The sequence below is a fragment of the Sabethes cyaneus genome, chromosome 1, assembly GCF_943734655.1.
Source record: "Sabethes cyaneus chromosome 1, idSabCyanKW18_F2, whole genome shotgun sequence".
NCBI lineage: Eukaryota > Metazoa > Arthropoda > Insecta > Diptera > Culicidae > Sabethes > Sabethes cyaneus.
In genome coordinates this window covers 37,496,182-37,518,565 of record NC_071353.1, presented here as the reverse complement: position 1 = coordinate 37,518,565, position 22,384 = coordinate 37,496,182, and the positions used below count along the sequence as shown (strand labels likewise).

The following is a 22,384-nucleotide window of genomic DNA, read 5'->3' as shown; positions in this document are numbered from 1 at the left end:
TCTAACGAACACGGTGGTATGAAATAACCATAAAATTTTATCATATCAACGATACTAGCGAGCATTTTATTGTAAGTGTTCGAAGTTTGAGACTGCTTTAAGTTTGAATCAGAGTGGTATAATTGAAGAAGACTTGAAGAAACACGAACTAAAACTGGAAAGTACCATTATAAATATAGGCAACTCTTCCTTCTGATTCAAAATACGGACGTTTGCCATATGTGTCATGTAAAGTTCTGCACTATTGTGCGAAAAAATCGAAAGTCGTCATAGTCGTTTTCGTCGTTTTTGCCGTCACCGTCGTCGTTATCGTCGCTGTTTTTGTCATCATCGCTGTCGTCGTCATCGTCGCAGTCGTCGTCATTGTCACTGTCGTCATCGTCGCTGTCACAGTCGTCGTCATCGTCGCTGTCGCCGTCATCATCATCTCGCTATCGTCGTCGTCATCAACGCTATCGGTGGCAATGTCACTGTTCTCATCGTCACTGTCATATTCGTCGTCATCATCGCTGTCACTGTCCTCGTCGTCGTCATTGTCGTTGTCATCGTCGTTGTCGTTGTCGTCATCGTCGCTGTTGCCGTTGTCACTGTTGTCGTCGTCATCATCGTCGCTGTCACCGCCGTTGCAGTCATCGTCACCATCGCTGTCATTGCCGTCATCGTCATAGCCATCGTCGTCATCGTCGCTGTCGTCGTCATGATCGCTGTCGTCGTTATGGTTGCTGTACAGAGACTATAGATTATAGAGGCAACAAGGCACTCAAAAACCGTTAAATTTTGAATCAAAACGGAGAGTAGCATCACAAATAAAGGTAACTCTCCGTTTTGATTCAAAATTTAGAGGTTTTTGAGTGCCTTGTCACCTCTGTAACCTAAAGAAACTGACTAAAGAAAAGACACTGGAGCTCAGTCACTCACGGCCTCCTGTCATCATTAAACCTGATTTGCTCAACGATGATTGTTGTGCGTGACTCTGTTCAAAGTTGCTAGGAAAAGTTCGAACAATATTTTTTTCGAGTTCAACATTTAGGCGATTTTATGAACTGTACGATACAAATTTGATTGCCTGGTGTTTTCGTTAGGCAGCACGGATCGATTTCGTGATAATACGATGATATTTGTTGCCGTTTGCTTGCAGTCATTATTTTCTGCCGCGTTCATCGACTGATACTCCGCAAGTTTTCGAGCAAAAGATTCAGAAGGTTTCATCGAGATTCATGCGCACTTGGTTTCGACGAATGGAATATGAGTTCCTATGTCAGTTCTTTAGTCAGTTTCTTTACTGTAACCTATAGTCTCTGTAGGTTGCTGTCGTCGTCATTGTCGCTGTCATCTTCGTCGTCATCGTCGACGTCATCGTTGTCATCGTTGCTGTCGCAGTCGTCGTCATCGTCGTCGCCATGGTCGCTGTCGTCATTATGGTTGATGCCGTTATCATGGTGGTTGTCGTCATCGCCGCTGTCGTCATCAATGTCACTGTCACTGTCACGGTCATCGTCGCTGTCGCAGCGGTCGTCATCGTCATTGTTGTCCTCGTTGTTGTCGTCGTAACCATCGCTGACGCAGTCGCCGTCATCGTCGCTGTCGTCGTCATCGTCACTGTCGTCGTAGTTGCCGTCATTATCGTTGCCGTCATCGTCACCGTCGTCGCTGCCGTCGTCGTCGTCATCATCGTCGTCGTCGTCTTTGTCAAGAGAGAAAGGGGGCTTCCTTCTTTGGAAGGGAGTTATTCGGCTCTGCCCAGGTTTTCGTAGTGCTCAGAATGAAAAACAGCAAGACTTCTGACGAGAAAGTGGCGTTGATCGGGAATTTTGCAAGCCGGCAGCACTGGAAACTCAAGCAATAACAATATAACAAGTGATTCAGAACAATCGACAAAACCCCTGGCGACGAAAACGGACTCTGGAAAAGAAGCCTGAAGCATGAAGCATGCGGTTTCGGAATTCTCTCTGAAATGCTGCCTTCCGAAGAAGTAAGGAATTGCAAGTTCAACGTCAAAACACTGGAGTAAATATGCTGCAAAAGCATGTACTTATAGAGATGCCATGCCATCTATTCATCTACGGCTGCAGCACTAAACACGAGCTGGGCAGGCACAGGTTTTATTGTGATAACCGAGATGTACTCACTTAAATTTTATCACCGAGTACGGTAAAACTAATTACCGAGATCCCAACAGCTGAGATCTGAACCTTCCGAATCTCCGAAAATTATCGCCATCAAAACTTATCTGAGTGTCTACATTGATTCAGACAACAACCTTGTGTTAGTCAAGAAAAGTTAAAAACTATTTGTTGTAAACTACATACGATACCGGAGCCCGCCACGGTATAACCTAACGCGATTGAAACAACCCGATTTCGCTGAAAGCAATCGTTCGAAGCACAGCAGCTGAATGAGGTGGAACTAGTTATAGCCTCTCTTAGGCTGTGCACCATTTCGCGAATTTTTTAACTTTTTGGTTAAAATTTAACAGTTCGATGGTTTTTCGAAAATAACCCTGCTCAGCAGGGATGCCAGGTGATTTTTTGAAAAGTCTTCACGAACCAAGGAAAAATGTCTTCATTTGTCTTCCTTGGGCTTTATGCCCATTTAAACTGCATGGTGAAGACATGTCTTCACAGGTCTTCAAGTGAAGACATTTCACTTTTTTGTAACAAAAATGTCTTCAAAATGAAGACATGTCTTCACTTCTGGCATCTCTGCTGCTCAGGAGCATGGTTAGTTTTGACAGTTCGATGGTTCGCTTCTGAGAGCCAATGAGTATGCCACAGGTGAGGAAAGAGCTTCGATGTGTTTTACTGATTTTTCCTTGATTTTTTCTTCACCAATGTATGGATGTTTAACATATAACACATTTGTTTATTCAACCCGAAATGAAATGAGATAAATTTTGTCTATCAAATAGGAGTAAATGAACACCAAAAATTCATCCAATTCCAACCAGGACTGAATAAATAAATTCGCTGTTATAGAAACATATCTTCATCCTCACCTTATATTTGCTCTCATAGAGTAAAATAACTATCAATCTGTCAAATATGAAATGGTTCGCATTCTGAACTGATTTTAACCTGAGAGAGATTCGCGAAGAGGAAAAATTCTAACGTCAAATGCAGCCAGTATGATCTGTCAAATGCAGCCAGTCGTTATCGTTGTCCCAAAATGGAAAAGTATTGTTAATTCTCATAAGTTTTCTGCCGGTGTTTTTGTGAAAAACACATTCGGAATTGAATTAGTCTTGTTTGTCTCAATTGTAAATTAACATTTTTGCAAAAATTGAAATGCCCGTGTGACAATTAACACCAAAATATGTTATTACAAAATGCACACTTCACACGTCCAATGAGATGTTCACGCACAAGTTTGATTTATTTGCCCGAAAATGAAAGCAAACGTAATAGGAAGAAGAAGAACAGCTAAAGCATAAGAAAAAGAAGACCGTCTCCGCGACTCTCTCTCAGATTTTAACCACTCGAGGAGAAATAATCATCGAACTGTCAAATTTTAACTAACAAGTTAAAAATTTCGCGAAATGGTTCACAGCCTTAGTTGCAGGTTGCAGGGACACGAAACGGCTTAACATGGGTTAAAATGCTTTCCTAAATGATTTTCCATCAACTGTCGTAACTATTCCCGAGGCTTGTGGAAAGCTTTCAGACTGGTTTCATAGAAGATCCTCCAGAAGCTTCACAAGCCAGAAGTGCCATTTGAAGGTCGACATAAATCGTCCAGCAGAGTAAATAATTCGAGTAGTCATTGATTGTTTGAGAGAATCCTCGTGCAGTTATCGAAATTTGGTTACCCCCTGCAAAAGGTACTGTTTGGTGCACTATATGGGTCTTGTTGATAGATTCCTTGGTACGTTCATCTTCAAAAGTTATGCCGACGAGAACGTAACGATTACTAATATTTTTGTACCATAATAGAATGCCCTTACTAGGGGCTGTGGTTTCAACAAGACGACGCTACATGCCACTTCGCGAGCCGCAATCGATTTATTTGAAGTAAATATGTAAATTCAAAACCGCATTATCCCAGAAGGACGTTCACATATTCATAATTAATCGTGGCTCTATGCGTTGTCGGTTGGCTAGTTCTCATGGTAGAAACATCATTTTCCAATAAAGTCGAGTATTTTTTCGAACACAGTAAAAAAATTAAGAAAGTGTGTCCTATCTGCATTTAGCTCCTATAAAATTTTCCCACAGCCATGTTATTGGCTAGTTTGATCAGTACAAGTACTATGGCTTTTCACATAACCATTGTATAACACTATCCGGAGAACTTAATGAACTAGTTAAGTAAACGTTTCTCGAAACCGATTTTATCATTACTATAGAAGTTCAATATATTAAAACATTTATACAGCTCCATCAGTAAACCATCTTTCGGGGACTCTAGAAAACAAACCGTCGCCGCTGGTTCCCCGTTCAGCGCTCAACGTCATCGGTGCTCGTTACTAGGGCCCCGGGAACACCCGGGGGTATTTGCAATGAATAATTAATTCATCGCTTCTTGGCAGTGTTTGCCTGCAGGCTGCATAAATACGACGATCTATTGTTCTTTCTCGCGCACGGCAATCCTGGCGGATCTCGTTAGGCTATCGAGCAAAGTGATCTATCGTCTGTCTTCGCTGTCACCTCGGCGCAACCAGATCATGGTGCCTTTCTTTGGCCTTCCCGTGCTCCGGTCATGCAACTCTTCCCCCAGAAGGTGGCTTTGGTTTGGCCCTGCTCTTCAATAATTTTACATAAATTTAATATGATCGACATATAAATTATGTTGTATTTTAATGAATGCCGCCATCTCGATCATGTCGGCGATCGGCACTACTCGGTGTGCCGTGCGAGGAGACGTAAACTTCGACGGGTATGGCTAGTTGATGGTTCCGTTGACAGGCAGTGAGATGTGGCCTCTAGCATTTCGAAGGATCCTGTTCTAGGGTTCTCGGATTAGCGAAACATGGCCATAGAGGAACGATGAGGGAAATTTATTCGATTGCTACCCTTTCTTTCAACCATAAGCAGTGCCGAAGGCCAATAAACAGTCATGTGGGAGCGATGACGGCCAACCGTACAAAATGCACTCAGTCAGCCGCTCAGTCTATGCTGAGATAATGAAAGAGCGATAAAATTAGCGAAGGAAATATGTTGTAAAATAAATGTAATTGAATTTACGGTAACAAAACGATCGTAAATATCGGCCAGCAAACTAGCAAACAGTTAACAAGATCTTGCATTATGAGGGCCCCCCTTGCATACTTCAGTAAGTCCTCTTACCATTACCACTTAACCAGCGATTATCGCTGAAGCAGAAAAAAGCGCATATTGTGACACAAAGAAGCCTGGTAACCACAGCAAAGCAGTGAGTTTTTGTAACAGAAGAAGGTAGAACTGGCGCCCTCCCTCTCACCTTTCCACCTTGCTCACGTGTAATGTATGCAGGACAGGTGAGGCATCGGGACGTGTTGGAATGCTAGAAAAAAAGGAGGACCTCCAGAGCGTTGGAATTTTCGCAGTTAGACGCTAACGAGATTGGCAACTACCGTCGACAAGTGTGATGAGGATTGAACGAACGGCAGCAAATGTTTGGCATTAGGGAAGCAAATGGATTGAGAAATAGGCAGGCAGCTGCCGCCGACAGGAATCTCAGGTAGCGCAGCGATTGTGTGTGCAGTTAGTAAATCAAGCGGGCACAATTTACGACATCCTCCGGTGGTTCGTGAATCTTGCACACACACTGGTTTTGGGCTAGCAATTAGGCGCATAAACTCGCTTACGTAACCGAGTAACGGTATGGTTGCGGTTCGATTTGCCCGTGCCCGCAGTGGTATTTTTCTAGATATCAGGTTGAAATTATCAGTGCGAACTGCTTCTTTGGTCATCAGGTTTCAACATGCACACCACGTAGATTTTAAAATATATATAATTTGAAAGTGATATCCTATCTCTTAGTGGGGCTCTTCTTCAAAAAGCTCGGATTTTTTATATTCCCGTTCTATCCAATAGAAATTATTACAAATATCCACTTTTTTTACGACACACAATAGAAAATTAGATATTCCCTAAGAGTTTAGTTAGCTGACTATCAAAATCAGCCTTCTTTTCTCACTATTTGGCGTTATCTTTGAATACTGATTACCCCTGATTACCAGTAATTTTTGGTAATCATACTGTTTTGATTACTAAAAATTAATAATTATAACCAATGATCATTCAAGATTACCATTGATTATTATATTGATTACCATTGATTAAGTAATTTAGGCATAACAGATTATAAAAATAATCTTTGATTACTAAGCAGTTACAGTGTGACACATATGTATTCGAACAAAAACAAAGTCATATATTTTTGTAAATAAAGGCTGAATTACGAATTTTACTTTTCGAAGTTGAGTAATTCTCGCTGAAACGGGGCCATTACTCACACGAGGTCTTCAAATATTGGAACTTTTGCGCTTAATTGGTTGAAAATGGTTAAAAATAAGAAGTGTAATTTGATACCTCGAAATAGTGGACCCCTCGTTCGCTAAGGGGCCTAACAGTTTCAAAAAAGATGAATTTTGAGCAAACCATGAGATCTATATCATGTGATATTTCATAAATTTGCCATGAGACAACTCACAAATGGCTCGGTTCTGTAAAGAAGAAGAACAGGGCTTTCAAAAGGAGTAAAAAAATTTTTGGCGGCCATCTTGGATTTGGTGGTCATATTGGATTTTATCAAAAAATGGCCGTTTTCACCATGAGCCCTCAACCGATTTCCATTTTAAGGCCACCATTGGAAAGCCGAGAAAAAATGCTATAAAACATTAGATTGAAAAAATGCTATAAAAACATTAGAATAGATGACTGTATAGGTATATTGAGCTAAAATTCCTTTTCAAATGAGTCTCAAAGCATTTAGAAAAGAAAATTAGCCCAACAATTCGTCTTGTTTACACTTTTTGCTGAGTGTCGCCTGTTTAAATGCGCTGCGCCTGTGTTTTGAAAACAATGTCGTTCTTTGCTATCGCCTGTTATCAAAACGATTTGCAAATGAGGTCTTTACTTCATAACAATGAAAAGAGCTAAAGTTTCTTTTTTTTTTTTGAATAAACACTTCTATCGCCCATCACAAAAAACAAAGGATGCTTGCCATAGATATTGTCAGTTTTTTTAAAGCTAATGGCACAGACTAACAGACGTAACACTTCGAACAAATTTTCTAACAAAACATCGTTTTAATGACACTCCTAAAAACGTTAAAACCTGGTGCAGTCTTCGCGCTACGCCAGGGGCTTGCGATGGGTGCCATGCTTTTGTCGCCAACATCCCAGCACATGCGAAAAAGAAACAGCAAGTCACTGCATACGTTTCACTCCACTATGTTGGCAGCAAATTTACCTGTCAGGCGGGTGCTTTTTCTGCAATAGCACCCTTCGTTAAGTCGACTGTCAAACACCGTTCGTTAAGTTAGGGATAGCACCCCGCTGCGCTACGCAAAGCAGTTCGCTATAAATTTAGCAATGCTATAAATTTACTTGTATATTATCTGACAACACCGCCAGCGCAAGCGAGTGGCGTTCTCGCGCAGCGACTGTTGTTTGAGTCTTGGCTTAGGTGAACATTTGAAATGATCGTTTTTATTGGCGATGGAATGGGGCTTCAGTGTTACGTCTGTTAGTCTGTGCTAATGGTATAAGTATAATAAATCGATTTGTTTGCATTTTGCTAGTTACACCCTGATCACAAATCACTCTGTTTTTCTCATAACTAATCGACAAGTTGGCGTTGGCATCACTGGATTTTTACAGGTTGTATTAGTTGAACAAATTACGTTTAATTTGTTTTGGTCAAAGGAAGGCTCCATAAACGAGAACAGCAAGTACAACATGAAACCACCGACTAATGAAAGATTAATGCACAGACTAACACACGTAACACTGAAGCCTCATTCCATCGTCAATAAAAACATTCATTTTAAATTTTACTCTGCGTAGCGCAAAGACTGCACCAGGTGATGCTAGTGTTTTTTCCAAGTTTTAGGGGTGTCATTGAAACGATGTTTTGTTGGAAAATGTATTCAAAGTGTTACGTCTGTTAGTCTGTGATTGATGTAAATAACAACAAAAGCAACATGGCGTCATTTGATTACCATCATCACCAACATTTCGTTTGCAAACGTGGAAAATTGAAGATGTTGAAAAGACTTAAAACGTGCAGCAATAAATAATTGGTTTCCGGTATGCTGTAGAGTAAGGAGGGGTGAAAGTGCGATGCGGGTACAAGTGCGATTCAATGATTTATCCACAGACTAACAGACGTAACACTGGAACCTCATTCCATCGTCAATAAAAACGATCGTTTCAAATTTTCGCTTAAGCGGGCATAGTGCTTTTTCAATTTCAAAATCGATTTTTTTCATTGTTTATATCAAAAGATTAACATTTTTAGCATATGTGTTTGAAGCCATTTCGATGAATTCCAAAAAATGGTAAAGTTACAGTCATTTGCACCGCGCATGTCTGGAACGATTGCACAGCGCATAAAAACTTCAATGCCGTTTTTCTCGAAACCAGGTTTTCAAAACCGGTACCATAAATATATCAAGAACGGCTTGAGCAATTCTCATGATTCTTTTCTTGTTTTAAATCCAACAAAATTATCTAGTGTTTGACTCATCCTTTTTTCGATATTGCAATTTTTGTATTTTTTAGAAATGTTTAAAATCAATTTTTTCTACTAAAAACCTTACTTTTAAATTTGAATGTCCGCTATTTTGTTATGCGTTCGAATTTAAAAAAAAAGAATGGGTCAAACACGAGATAATTTAATGTACTTTCATGCCGTTTTAGAATTTTTCATTTCGGATAATCCCCCGAGCGCCAATCCACGGAACCGCAATTCATGTTTTTTTCGAATGATCATGTTTAAGGAGCCGTAAGGGAGGAGGGAAGAGGTTCCCAAGTATAAAGAAAATTGTAAATATAAGAATAAAATACAATGTTTAGAATGCAAAAAACTCGAATCAATTCGCCTTCCGCGTTATCGAGAAAAAAATATTTGAAATAAGGTTAAAAATGTGGTCTAAAAAGTACTATGCCCCCTTAAGCCAAGACTCAAACAACAGTCGATGCACGAGAACCCCGCTAGCCTGCGCTGGCGCTGTTGTCAGATAATATACAAGTAAATTTATAGCAACTTACTCTACGTAGCGCGAAGACTGCACCAGGTGATGCTAGTGTTTTTTTTCCAAGTATTAGGGGTGTCATTGAAACGATGTTTTGTTAGAAAATTTGTTCGAGGTGTTACGTCTGTTAGTCTGTGATTTATCGGTGCAGATTCCGAGTAAATTGACTACATTGGCAAGGATGGGTGAATCTAACGTAAACTTTGGTTGCTTACGAAACATAGTGGCTGAGTTATGTGCAATTGTTATTTTAGGGCGGTTTTGATGTAATTTTTCGTTATACGACAAATACGATACCAACAGGAGGATATTACTTGTTGAAAATTTGTAGCAGCGTTTTACATCTTTCACATATCTGTTTTGAAAATACGGTTAAAAGAATTTACAAAATAAATTTCGCTTTTCCGTAATTTAATCTAACCCCGTCAACCGCCTATCGGGGTAAAAGTGCGATTCACGGCCGGGGCAAAAGTTCGATTCATGGACGAGGCAAAAATGTATAGATAATTATGTACAGCTTTAGGCACCATATTACAGATACTAGAAATGAAAGATCTGCAGAAAACTGTGTGCTCTACAAATGTTGGCCGAAGGAAAACAATGTTTTTCCACTGATGTAACAAAAAACAAACGTTTGGAAAAGTTTCAATCTAACGGAGGCTGCAATACACAAGCGCAAAATAGGAAAGGTGCAAATTGAGAATATTCCTTGCCAAAACATAACGCAGATTGAAGATAATATGGTTTTGTTAGCTACTGTTGTGCTAATTTCACAAATTCGAGCTTCGCACCTTTGCCTCATGGTATTCGCACTTTTCCCCGCAAGTGGGGTAAAAGTGCGAATCGGCACTTGATCAGAAGGAAGAAGAATTTATTTTGCAAAACATTATTACCGCAGACGATTTTTAGTTAAATATGAAGGCATTGCGTTACTGCATCACTATAAAATATATTATGTTGTCCTTCTTTATATCTCACGAAAATTGATGACAACTTTAAACATCGCACTTATGCTCCGCCCTACTCTATTAAAGTTTATTGATATAGCTCATGGTACTTGCGTGGTATGATCAGGGAAGGAGAGTTTTTGCTTTTGTCACCATGATTTGAGGCATAATATTTGAGCAGCATTTTTGACATTAATACATCGCACGTTTTGTTTCCGCACGTTCACAGTAAAATCAAAAGAACGTGCGAAAAGAAAAACTGCGATATATTACTGAAATGCCAAAAATGCTGTTCAAATTTTATAATTTATCAAGAAACTACGATTAAATTCTAAAAAATCCACGGATAATCGTGCAAAAGTTATAGCATCGATACTCGATAATTATATTATGGAAACAACACTCGCGGGGACTCTTGACGACCGACACAATATACATTTGATAGTTTGGAGCATGCGACAATGCTCATAACTTTTCAACGCGGACAGACCGCTCTAGGACCTCAACAATCCGATCGATAATGAGAACCGTCACATGTTTTTCGGTGGGCCTTGGTAGATGCCATCATAATAACTCTCACGTACGAAATAACTGTTGAATTTCTTTTGAAACCTTTGAAACCTATTAGTCGTCGATCGCGGAAACATTTTTTGCCATTGTGCTGCCATGTACGAGAAGCGATAATCCAAATTAGTAAACATACACCGAAGGTTATGTGTCATGATCATGTCCTAAAAGTTATGAATAAAAAAAAAGCTGGATTTTCATTTTTCACTTTGTTTCAATTACGCATCAATATAAGAAAATATGAATTTGATATGAAAATAAAAAACTCTTCCAACACTTATAATATTCCAATTGGAAATTTTTACTGCAGTACGGATTGCGTTATCCAGCTTTTTACGAGCCATAATGGCGTACCTGTTCGTAATATTTGAATAGCATTTTTGACATTTCCCTAATACATCGCACGTTTTCTTTCCGTACGTTCCTTTAGTTTTACCGTGAACGCGCGGAAAGAAAACGTTCGATGTATTAGGGAAATGTCAAAAATGCTGTCCAAATATTACGAACACGTCCGCCATTATGGCTCGTAAAAAGCAATAACACATATTTGAATCATTTGTGAATGACATCAAAACATAGGACCTAGCAAAAGACGAACCGAGTCACTTATACACTTAACCTACAGCGAGCTGTCCAATGCAAAATTATATTGAATCACAATAACAGAAACAGACTGCAGTCTGCCAAAGGCGAAAAGCAGGCTGAGCTTGAAATGAATATCTCCACTCAAGCCGAGATCAATCTGAGCGGTACGTGATGACACGCACACACACTCGCTCGAAGGTAATTATGATCTTATCAGCCCCGCATTTGAGAGAGCCTACATCACCCGCTGACATATTTGTAACAAAACATTATAATCTGCAAACCCGGAGAAGTCCGTCTTCTTCCCCTTCACTGTACTAAACTTAACTATGGTGCATGCATTTGCTGCTTTTTTCTTATTCACTCTCGAATCGACTGTCACAGAATCGTTAGACTTCTCACACTATTATACATGTAGCGTTCGATATTTTGATTTGGAAAAGATTTGCTCGGCCGCGGGGCACATCTAGGAATTCAAACGATCTGCCCTTTGCTATTTTCTGTGAGAAATAACAACGAAATTATAGAATTAACTGGACCGATTTCAAAACGCACTTCCAACTTAGGCTGTGTTGCCAGAATCTGAATCGTAAGTAGTATTGGCGCAAAACTCTAATGTAAGCATAAGCTGTTGAAACCATGATAATGTCCAATTACAATAAACTCGGTTTGAAAGAAGGTTTACTTAGTTAGTTTTAGCAACCGAGAGCCGGGGTGTCTCTTGCCGTATCAAGAATTCCTCTCCATTGTACTCGGTCCTGAGCTACTCGTCGCCAATTCGTTGCGCGTCTCGACACACGCAAGTCGGCTTCAACCTGGTCGAACCATCTAGCACGTTGGGCCCTTCTATTTCTGGTGCCTGTGGGGTTCTTGTAGAGAATGGATTTCACTGAACAGTCGTCTGGCATCCTTGCGACGTGGCCGGCCCACAGTAATCTTCCAACTTTCACCAGGTATACGATGGGAGTCTCTCCAAGCAGTGCCTGTAGCTCGTGATTCATATGCCTCCGCCGCTCTCCACTTTCCGTTTGTGCTCCACCAAAAACAGTCCGAAACACCTTTCGTTCAAGTACGGCTAGTGCACGTATGTCCTCCGTAAGCAAAGTTACTGTTGCTTACAGGCGGTACAAGTTGCTGGCAGGCGGAATGGGATCGCACCGACCATGGTAGGTGGACCCATAGGCTGATCCAGAACATATCGTCCTGGATCGGCAGAGGACATGGTGAGGTAAACTTTTTCCTTACCCAGTTTCTGTCGGGTCATGGATGCTTTAAGAAGTATCTACACACACGCGGGCGGGTAGATTCACCCTTTTGCCCCGTTTGCACGGTAGCCGAGGAAACAGCGGAGCATGTGATTTTTCACTGCCCGCGGTTTACGTCCACTCGGCGGGTGATGCTTGCGGTCATTGGGGAAGACACCAACGCCGACAACATTGTGCAGAGAATGTGCGCTGAGCAGCGCGCATGGGGTGCCGTCGATAGGGCGGCAACGTCGGTGATAACGGAGTTGCAACGGCTAGAATGTTTGCAACGACAGGGCCTGACATAGCTTGCTAGGGTCAGTAATGGGCTGATTGGGCAGCCCAGGCCCTAAGTGAAGGGTAGTGGCGGTACGAAATGGCAAGGGTGTTGTGTGAACCCACACACGCAACGGACAAGTCGGAGTGCTTCGGCACGTCCTCCCTCCTGAAGTAAAACCTAACGGTAGTTCCGGGAGGGGTTCAGGAATGGGCAGCAGGATAGTTTTTAGTAGGTAGGCGCATGTTGGCACCATGTGAATCCTATTCGGCACCGTGAAGGTGCTGTCTATGAAGATCTTCTCCCTGCATAAACAATACAAAAAAAGCAAAGTTACTGTCTCAAGTACGTAGAGGACTACCGGTCTGATTAGCGTTTTGTACATTGTCAGCTTTATGTGGCGGCTCCTTGATCTCCTTGATCGAAACGTCTTGCGGAGGGAAAAGTAGGCTCGATTTCCAGCTTGAATGCGACGTTGGATCTTCTTACTCGTATTATTGTCGGCGGTGACCAGAGATCCCAAATATATGAACTCATCAACCACTTTCAGCTCATCGCCATCAATAGTCACTGTCCATGAGAGGCAAACGTTGCTTTCTCTGGAGCCTCTTACTACCATATATTTGGTTTTCGACGCAGTTCTGTAACCCTATCCTCTTAGCTTCCGTTTTCAGTCTGGCGTAGGTTTACTTAGCTTAACAATTAAATTTGTAAGTTCCCGGTCAACATTGTTACATAACATTAACCAGATTGTTACGTAACTGTGTTATGATGTGAGGTTGAAGTTACGTAACCTGAGAGTAACAGGATGGTTGAAATTTCCCACTTTTTTACATAACATTGTTACATTACAATGTAACATTGCGGTAATGTTTATGATGTGAGGTTGTAGTTACGTAACCTGAGAGTAACAGGATGGTTGAAATTTCCCACTTTTTTACATAACATTGTTACATTACAATGTAACATTGCGATAATGTTTATGATGTGAGGTTGTAGTAACGTAACTTGAGAGTAACAGGATGGTTGAAATTTCCCACTTTTTTACATAACATTGTTATATTACAATGTAATATTGCGATAATGTTTATGTAACATTGCAATAACATTAAAGCAATGTAACGTTATGTTACATTATTGCCATTGTTATGTAACAATCCTATTATTTCTGTTATGTAACAATATAAATGTTTTTGTAACGTCACAAAAAATACTTAACTGTGACACCTCAATAATACTTGCCACCAGAATGTATGTACAGCCTCGAAAATACTATGTGAATTGAGTAACTGCTAGCAAGTGCACTTAAAAGCTGATCATAAACTCACGCAGTTTACGATTAGCTTGCAAGCGCATTTACTAGCAGCTACATAGTCAATTCACCTAGTATTTTCGAGACTTTACATATATTTAGACCTCCGTCAGCAATCTTTGTTCCTTAAATAATCGACAAATAAGAAGTACATTTAGATTCCAAATCATTTATTGCGGAGTTTCCACCTATTTAGAGTCCCACGCGAAAATTATTAGCGTGGTTATTTTCTGTGTTTACCACAGATATTTGCAATTTAGCAATTTAAACCATCAGTTGGTCGTTATTGCCTCCCCACTGCACCCCTCCTTGCTTGACATGCATAGTTTCAGTGTATTTAGTAGGTACAGGATAATTATTATTAAAAAACGTATTTGCGTAGGACTCGTAAAATTTCTGCAAGGTACAATATTATTCGATTCCTTTTAATTCATGTAGGGTAGATGCTCGAGTAGTTGTGGTAGTACCTATAGTGGTGGAAACTTTAAATATTCCGTTATTTTTGCAGATTTTGGTACAGTTTGACAAGTATCGATATACCAGTACCAGTTTCATTTAGTATCATACGTCACACGCAGTGCCTTGTAAGTCGCAAGGGTCCCGCCTTTGTCGTCGTCCCGCCAGTAAAAACAAAGTTAGATTAAACTTCTCGGTCGGTGGTTCTACAGCAGACGAAGGAAGAGGCACAGTTTGTGTCTAAAAATAACCCAACCCATGTCGCTAGCTTAATAAGGGGGGTTTGCAGTCTATTTTGTCCAGCACCTCTGTGGTGAACACACGGTGTTCAACACTGAAAGTAACACAATGTTGCTGTTTAGTAACACAGAAATAACATTGTAATGTTACAATGTTATCAAAATTTGACGTAACATTTAAATAAAAAAATGGTAGCATTGTTACGTTAAAATGTTACCTGTAGGCTATGTAACAATAACATTAAGTTTGTTACATTACAAACTTAATGTTATTGTTACATAACCTACAGATAACCTTTTAACGTAACAATGCTACCATTTTTGCCTTTCTACTATATAAATATATAGTATAAAGGTATAGAAATCACTTGGAAAACCGCAAATGGAAAGAAGGTCCTGCGGGCCGAATGTTATATACCATTCGACTCAGTTTCGAAAACTGAGCATTTTCTGTGTGTGTGTATGTATGTGTGTGTGAGTGTGTGTGTGTGCGTATGTGTGTGTGTGTGTATGTGACGCTTTTAATCTCACTCACTTTTCTCGGAGATGGCTGGACCGATTTTAATGTTCTTAGTGTCAAATGAAAGGTCTAGGTGTCCCATTGGTCGCTATTGAATTTCATACTGATCAGACTTTTAGTTCAAAAGTTATGTATAAAAATATGAAAAATATGGGACTTCATTATCTCATAGGTCCCTTAACCGATTTGAACAAAATTGATTGCATATGAAAGAGGAGCCTTGCAAACCCTTAACTTCCAAATTTCATGACGATTGGGCTTGTAGTTCGAAAGTTACATAAAGAAATGTGAAAAAATAATATTTAAAACATATTTTTGTAACATATAAGCATTAATTCAATGAAAAACATCACACATTTTATTATTATTTGAAAATAACTGCTGAGATCTATCAAACGAAACCGAATTATTTAAAATCGGACGGTTCATTCAAAAGTTATTTAAACTTTAACACTTAAGCACCGTATATTAAACCGTTAAAACGTGTGAAATCAAAACAAATGTTGATTGTATTTAATGCGTGTGATGTATGTGTGTATGTATGTATGTATGTATGTATGTATGTATGTATGTATGTATGTATGTATGTATGTATGTATGTATTATGTATGTATGTATGCATGTATGTATGTATGTATGTATGTATGTATGTATGTATGTATGTATGTATGTATGTATGTATGTATGTATGTATGTATGTATGTATGTATGTATGTATGTATGTATGTATGTATGTATGTACGTACGTATGTATGTATATATGTATATATGTATGTATGTATGTATGTGTGTATGTGATCCCAAGCAACAATGTGAGTTTGATTGTACTCTTATGGTGGTTTTCATGACCAATTGTGGTCTTGAATGCTATCATAAGAGTGTAATAAAACTCAAATTGTTACTTGGGATGACAATTTGCAATTTTTAAATTTGCATTGAAATTCAAGAAAAGTCTTAAAGAAATTGTCTGAAGTTTTTGAAGCCTCTTAGTGGAATACGAAATTTGAAATTAAAGAAAAGAAAAAACTTTTACCGACTAAATTCCACTATTTAATATTTATTCGCGACAGATACGTATACGCTTTGGAATAAGACACTCATGAAGCCTGCACGTCGTAGGCGAACTACGTATCTGTTGCAAATAAATATTAAATAGTGGGATTCAATCGAAAAGCTTTTTCTTTTCTTTGATTTCAGTTCACTTGCTGTTACTCACAATTGTACACGAAAAGCAAACAGCGAAGAAAAGCAGTTAATTTAAGCATGTAGGTCTTTTTAATCAATAGATACTAGAGCTTAGAAATGTTACATGAAAAATAGTCCTGAAGTAAACGTTGCACGGTAGTAATTTTGTAAGATTTATTTTCGTTAATGACATTTTAAAGGACAGATGTCTTATGTCATGTATCATGTTTCAACAAATAAATCAAAAATGACAAGCACTGAAAATCATATCGATCATATTTCCTATTCTCAAGCATGTTTAAGGCGCAGCTTGCACTATTTTTCGACCTCATCTTGTTTTCCTAACCCTCTAACATTGTAAAAACGATGCGATCAAGCTAATGACTATCTTTTCATGAAAGTACATTCAAAAGAAGCTTAAGTTTTGATTTTCATGCAAAAATAATTATCTGAAGGAGCGCCAGCTAAGAAAAAGTTCAATTTCTCGTTTTCATATCTAATGCTCTATTCAGTTATTTTTTCTAATTCAGATATATCGCAAAATTGAAGCCAAGCAAACTAATAGTAAAATTTTGAGATTAATCATTTTGTTGTCGATATCCTTTGTCTTCAAAAGCGAAGTATAATAATAATTTTTCTGAACTCTTGTTTTTCAAAGATGCTAACTTTTGAACGCATGGTATTAATTAATTATCAAAAAATCCGTTTTGAACACATATTTCATATTGTCAATTCAAAACAAGTTTCGTATATGGCTCTGAAGCCCAACAGTTAAGGCCGACCGATTATAAAACTAAATAAGGTGTTACAAGTATTTACGCACCCAAGGAAAGAAAATTTAATTATTCTACACAATACGTTGGTAATTTTACTGGCAAATAAGGATTTTGAGGAATACGGAACGGATATTTAAAAATATAGTCAAGTTAATTATACATAGACGTTCCTGAGAAATTAAATAATGATTAGTGTGGCAGTAGAAAGGCTACGTCACGCCGCTAGGTGGATTAATTCGGGTTTTTTATTTAAATGTTACGTCAAATTTTGATAACTTTGTTACATTACAATGTTGCTTCTGTGTTACATAACAGCAACATTGTGTTACATTCAGTGTTGACCGGGTTGTTTAGTAGCACGTCAATAAAGTGTTTTCGATATTTGCCGCATGTGAGATCATATTTTCACTCAATATTTACATGCCGATTTGGACTAAAATTTACATACCGTGGAGTCCAAAAAAACGTACCACACTGCTGAATTAAACAGTGTTATGCATTTTACTGTTTTTACATTCGCGAGTCTATCCAGCTGTCACGAGTCATAATGGCGGAAGGCATAAACCGTGTTCGTATTATTTTAACAGTCTTTTTGACATTTCTGTTTACATCGCATACTTTCTTTCCGCACGTTCCTTTAGTTTTGCCGTGAGAACGTGGGGAAAGAAAATGTGCGGTGTAGAAGGTTTTTCGTAGTCCGATTTTCGCGTGACTCGAACTAAAAATAGTTTTATTTGTATTTATATCAACAAAATTATTACTTTACTTACAATAAGTTTCTTCTTTTACGGCGAATGTAACCTCACTCCGATATCGACTTTAGACAACTATATACCGCTAATTATTGAATTGTAGATATAGAAAATATTGCTCATTTAATTATTAGAATGGAAAGTTACCGTTTTAATTGATAATCCTTCAAATTGGTAGTCTTTTAAACCAAGAAAACGATTTCTTAAAAATCCGCGTTGCGCTAATGCTATGGAATGGAAATAACAACTGGCTAATCATCTTATGCAGTATATAAAGTGGTAAACTACCTATCTCCTGGATAAAGCGTCAGCAGTCAACAGGTGTAATTGTGCTTTATCAGTCACAAGAAACTATTTTAATAATTAAAAATATTAATTTCACAAATTTAATAATGGCTGCGATCCACTAGTCTTATAATATCATTTTTATCTCTTCTCTTGGGCTATATCAACCTTAAACTCACTCACAGGCGTTATCAGTTGAGAACATGATCAAGTCACCTATGGTGTAACATCTCGCAATCGTGAGTAACAGGGGGCTGGCATGGTGCGTGCGCTAACATGCGGTGTATACAGAAATGTCAAAATGCTGTTCAATTATTACGAACACGGATTGTATTGTCCGCCATTATGGATCGTAAAAAGCTGGATAGTACAGTGTCTATACTCGATGGCAATCCGTGATCCCAGCGTTACTGATATTGCCGAAGGTTTTGCGTGAGAAAAAAGGAAAAAGGGAACTATTTTTGCCTTTGTCATAACTCACAGTTCGGCATGAGATTTTCTGTAAGTGTTAGTATTTTTTTTTTATTTCAAAGCGGCGTACGATTGAGTTAGGCAAAATGATCTGTTTGGTAAATAATGCTTGAACATGGTTTGCCGACAAAACTAACTTTTGATAATTCTGAGGTGATCAAAATCCTGCATACGAACAACGAGTGAGTCCTCAAACGCTTTCATGACATTGCATGGACAGAAACAAGATGACGCGCTCTAAACCATACTGTTCAACATTATTCTTAAAGGTGCAGTATGAAAATCGATATCCTTAAGATCGAACGTAGGTCCATAGAAGAACAGCTTACAGAACACCTCGGAGTCCCAGTACACAGTGGACCAAACCGCGAAATATGTGATCGCGTGAGACTAAACCCAATCGTGTGATATTTGCAGGCACGGTGTGTCTCTTGGAAATAAAATCTTAGTCTGGAAAGCTCCTCTTTTTGATAGTAACCGTTGGGTGATTAAATACCCCTAAAAGTAAGATACGCTATTTATTTTCTGATATATTGGAGATATAGGTTTAGAGTCTTTGGTAAAGTTGAAATATCTATTAATACAAATAACTTTGCTAAAACATCGGATCTGTATCTCTCCATGGAAGCTAGTTATGATGCGATGTTTGCAATCAAAACCTTAAAAACAGTTTCTTGGTCCTAACTTTTTGTGGTCATTTTTTGTGTTTTTAATGTTCTAGAGAGTTTAAGGTCAAATATTTTGCAAGATGGCAAATTGTTTGATCTGCCACCATTATTGGACTATTAAACATGTGCTCACACTTGGGCCTAATTGTTGACATACATATAGGTTTCCTTCCTAACTTTCTTCCATTCCAGTTTATCGTACTAAGCAGTAAACCCACAAAAGCGCTACCGGTTCGGTAATCCGATATTTTTCAAGTGTTAGCTGCCCTGTGCCTGCGGTCACAGCCAGGCAAAACTGCGTTGGTGGCAATATGTAGATGCAACCACTTTTTCTCGTTTCACAGACTGCGTTTCTTTTCCATTGAAATTCGAAGCAACATTTACTACGGTTCGCCGATTAGTAGTAAAATATTCTCCCCTACTTTTAATCCGAAATACTGTACGCTAACCAACGATTTTATGATCCATTTTGTAGAGGAACCTGAAGCGATAGTTGCGCTTGCATACGTTTGTGGGCGTGCCATCGTGCCGTATCGAATTGAACAACCGATGTCCTTTTCGGCGTCCCGCTGGGTATTTATCACTTCGAGTGCGCCTAGCGACCGCTACTCGCGTATTGTCGGACGCGGATCATAACTGTCCCTTAGCGCCTTGCGGCCGCGTCGATCTTGTCGTGTTGCTTCAATTTACGATCATGGAAGCACAGTATGAAACTAATTATGCAGAGTACAGACCCGAGCACGCAAGTAGGCCGGTAATTTTGCCCTTGCTATTTGGCTGGTCAGCACCGGTAGAGTACCACTTGTAATAGGAGCGGCGCACATAGCAGCGGGTTAACCCTCCGGAAAGTGTCAGATATTTGTCATGAAATGCGGTACGCCGCCAGAGTAGATTCAACTGGCTAAGATATATTCGTGCCTTCGTAGGAAGGTTAGGAAATTGACAGTGACGGACCACCACTGGGAAGGCGTCAAAGCTTATTTCGATCTGATTTCTAACCTAATTTGCATACCGTAGCTCACAGCACGACCTAACCGGCACTGACGCTATGTTTGCGCAATTAGTCATGGAAATAAATAGATGTTACTCCACGAATTAAATAGACTGGCAATGACATCACTCCAGATCGAGCCCCACTTGCCGCCACACGAAAGAAAGCATTTACCGTTTATTTGTTTTTATAACTCTTGGCCTCGCTGACTTTGAAAGTCGACGCTCGCCGTGATTATCCTAAAATGACCCGATTAGGAAAATTCCCCCCTCGGGAGTCACTGGAAATGATCGAAGGAAGAAAAAGGTAGAAAACGGCTAATCGAGATAAATTATACCATCGCGCATTGGCATGGCAGCTGTGAGCTTTGAGCTAAATCCACAAACTCCGCTGGATTCCGAGTAAACGGAACCTGCCCGGTTCTGCTCCGAGTGCAGCAGGATGAAAACAAATAGACTGATCGGCACACGATGATCAGCGCGCGTCGATCTGTCGATCACTGTTCCCGCAGGCTCTGATTTCCCGTAATCAAGCGAAATTCTCGAGCACCTCTTGGATGTCTCTGATGCCCTCGTCAATACAAGGAAGTACGATCGCAATCTTTGTATTTTCATTTTTTCAATTGATGCGATCGTCGTCAACCTAAAGTCAGATTCTATTAGTTCTATTGGAATGTCTCTATGATGAGCAGTGAAGCTGATTTAATTAACCGATTGCGGCGAACCGAACCGGTTGACTTTCCGTCCGTGTACTGTTTGCGGATGGAAAACTCAACGGTCCATCATCCGATGCAGGTCGGTCGGCCGATTCGTACTGATCCATACAAAGAAGCGAGGAAACACTGTACGAGCTGGGAATCTGATCGGTCGGGCGGCATCGGATCAGAGAAAGCCGGCACGGTTGGCTGGGTGTCTGGTGATGTGTTTTTAATTGTCGTACAATTACTGTCGTTATGACATTCCTGCTGTGCAGTCGCGGTAAACGCGGAACCGGGGCGGAAGTCCGAGCATAATTGAAAATTATTATGCTCCAGCTGGATGGATTATAGGAGGATGGAAAAGCCGAGATGAGCCACGGTGAGCGCTAGCAACCAGGGTGGCTTCGGCGCTCGGATGATTCACGGCCAGAACGGGACTTTGATGGGAATGGGTATATGGTTGTTTGCAAAAGAAATTATTATTTATGCTGCCGCGCACTAATATGCGAAAACAAATTAAGGGAGACCGGGTGCTACTATCGTGGCGGCGAAACACCCAGCAAGCGATTTAGTTTATGCACTCGGCACAGGATTATTTCAGTGAACAACAGTTGGCAAGCACTATTGCACGTTTACGCTTAAGATAATTCGTTGGCAATCCGGAAAATCATAAACAAGTCGCATTTATATCTATTTGGAATTAGTGACGATAAAAGAACAACTTCAGCCCATTTTATGGTGAGTGTATACCTTTCGCTCGCAGCATGTTATGTGGACTGTAATAAATGAATATGAGAAAACATGATTGCGGTTCGTTTAGAAGAAGAAAAAGAGAACAGTGATTGTGCGTCCCACAAATAACAAGACTTTCTATTTGAGTGCCGACTGTTTCTAGTACACACGCGTGGTAATTGCACATTCAGTGTCGCCAATTCTAGCAGTTCTTCTCAATCGTGCTTTACACATATAACGGAACGAATAGTAATACCTTGGTCCCAACCGTTATCTCAACAGAGCATGAAACACAGAAACATAACGAAGCTTGTAAGACATTTTACTATAACTTTTACTTGTTTAAAAAACAACATCTAACAGAATCGACCTGTGTACAATTGGGTTAGTAACGTACTCTAATTGTTTTAATTATAGCATGGAGTACTCAAACCTTGTTGAATTTTGTTTACGGGAACATAAACGATTAAAAATTAAAAATAAAATAATTTTAGTAATTGACT

The 22,384-nt window shown here is 39.6% G+C and overlaps 2 protein-coding genes across 3 annotated transcripts in view; both read right to left on the bottom strand.

Moving 5' to 3' along the window:
• The window catches only part of LOC128733202 (cadherin-99C), a 425,982-nt gene that overhangs the window by 232,313 nt on the left and 171,285 nt on the right, over positions 1-22,384 (bottom strand). The gene's annotated exons all lie outside the window — the stretch shown is intronic.
• Positions 242-22,384, bottom strand: part of LOC128745592 (serine-aspartate repeat-containing protein C-like) — a 179,127-nt gene continuing 156,984 nt past the window's right edge. Inside the window, exons 2-3 of the mRNA XM_053842670.1 lie at positions 1,353-1,736; positions 242-733 (exon numbers count right to left, since the gene is read on the bottom strand). Of these exons, the coding sequence (XP_053698645.1) occupies positions 242-733; positions 1,353-1,736 (876 nt within the window). The remainder of the gene's footprint in view (positions 734-1,352; positions 1,737-22,384) is intronic.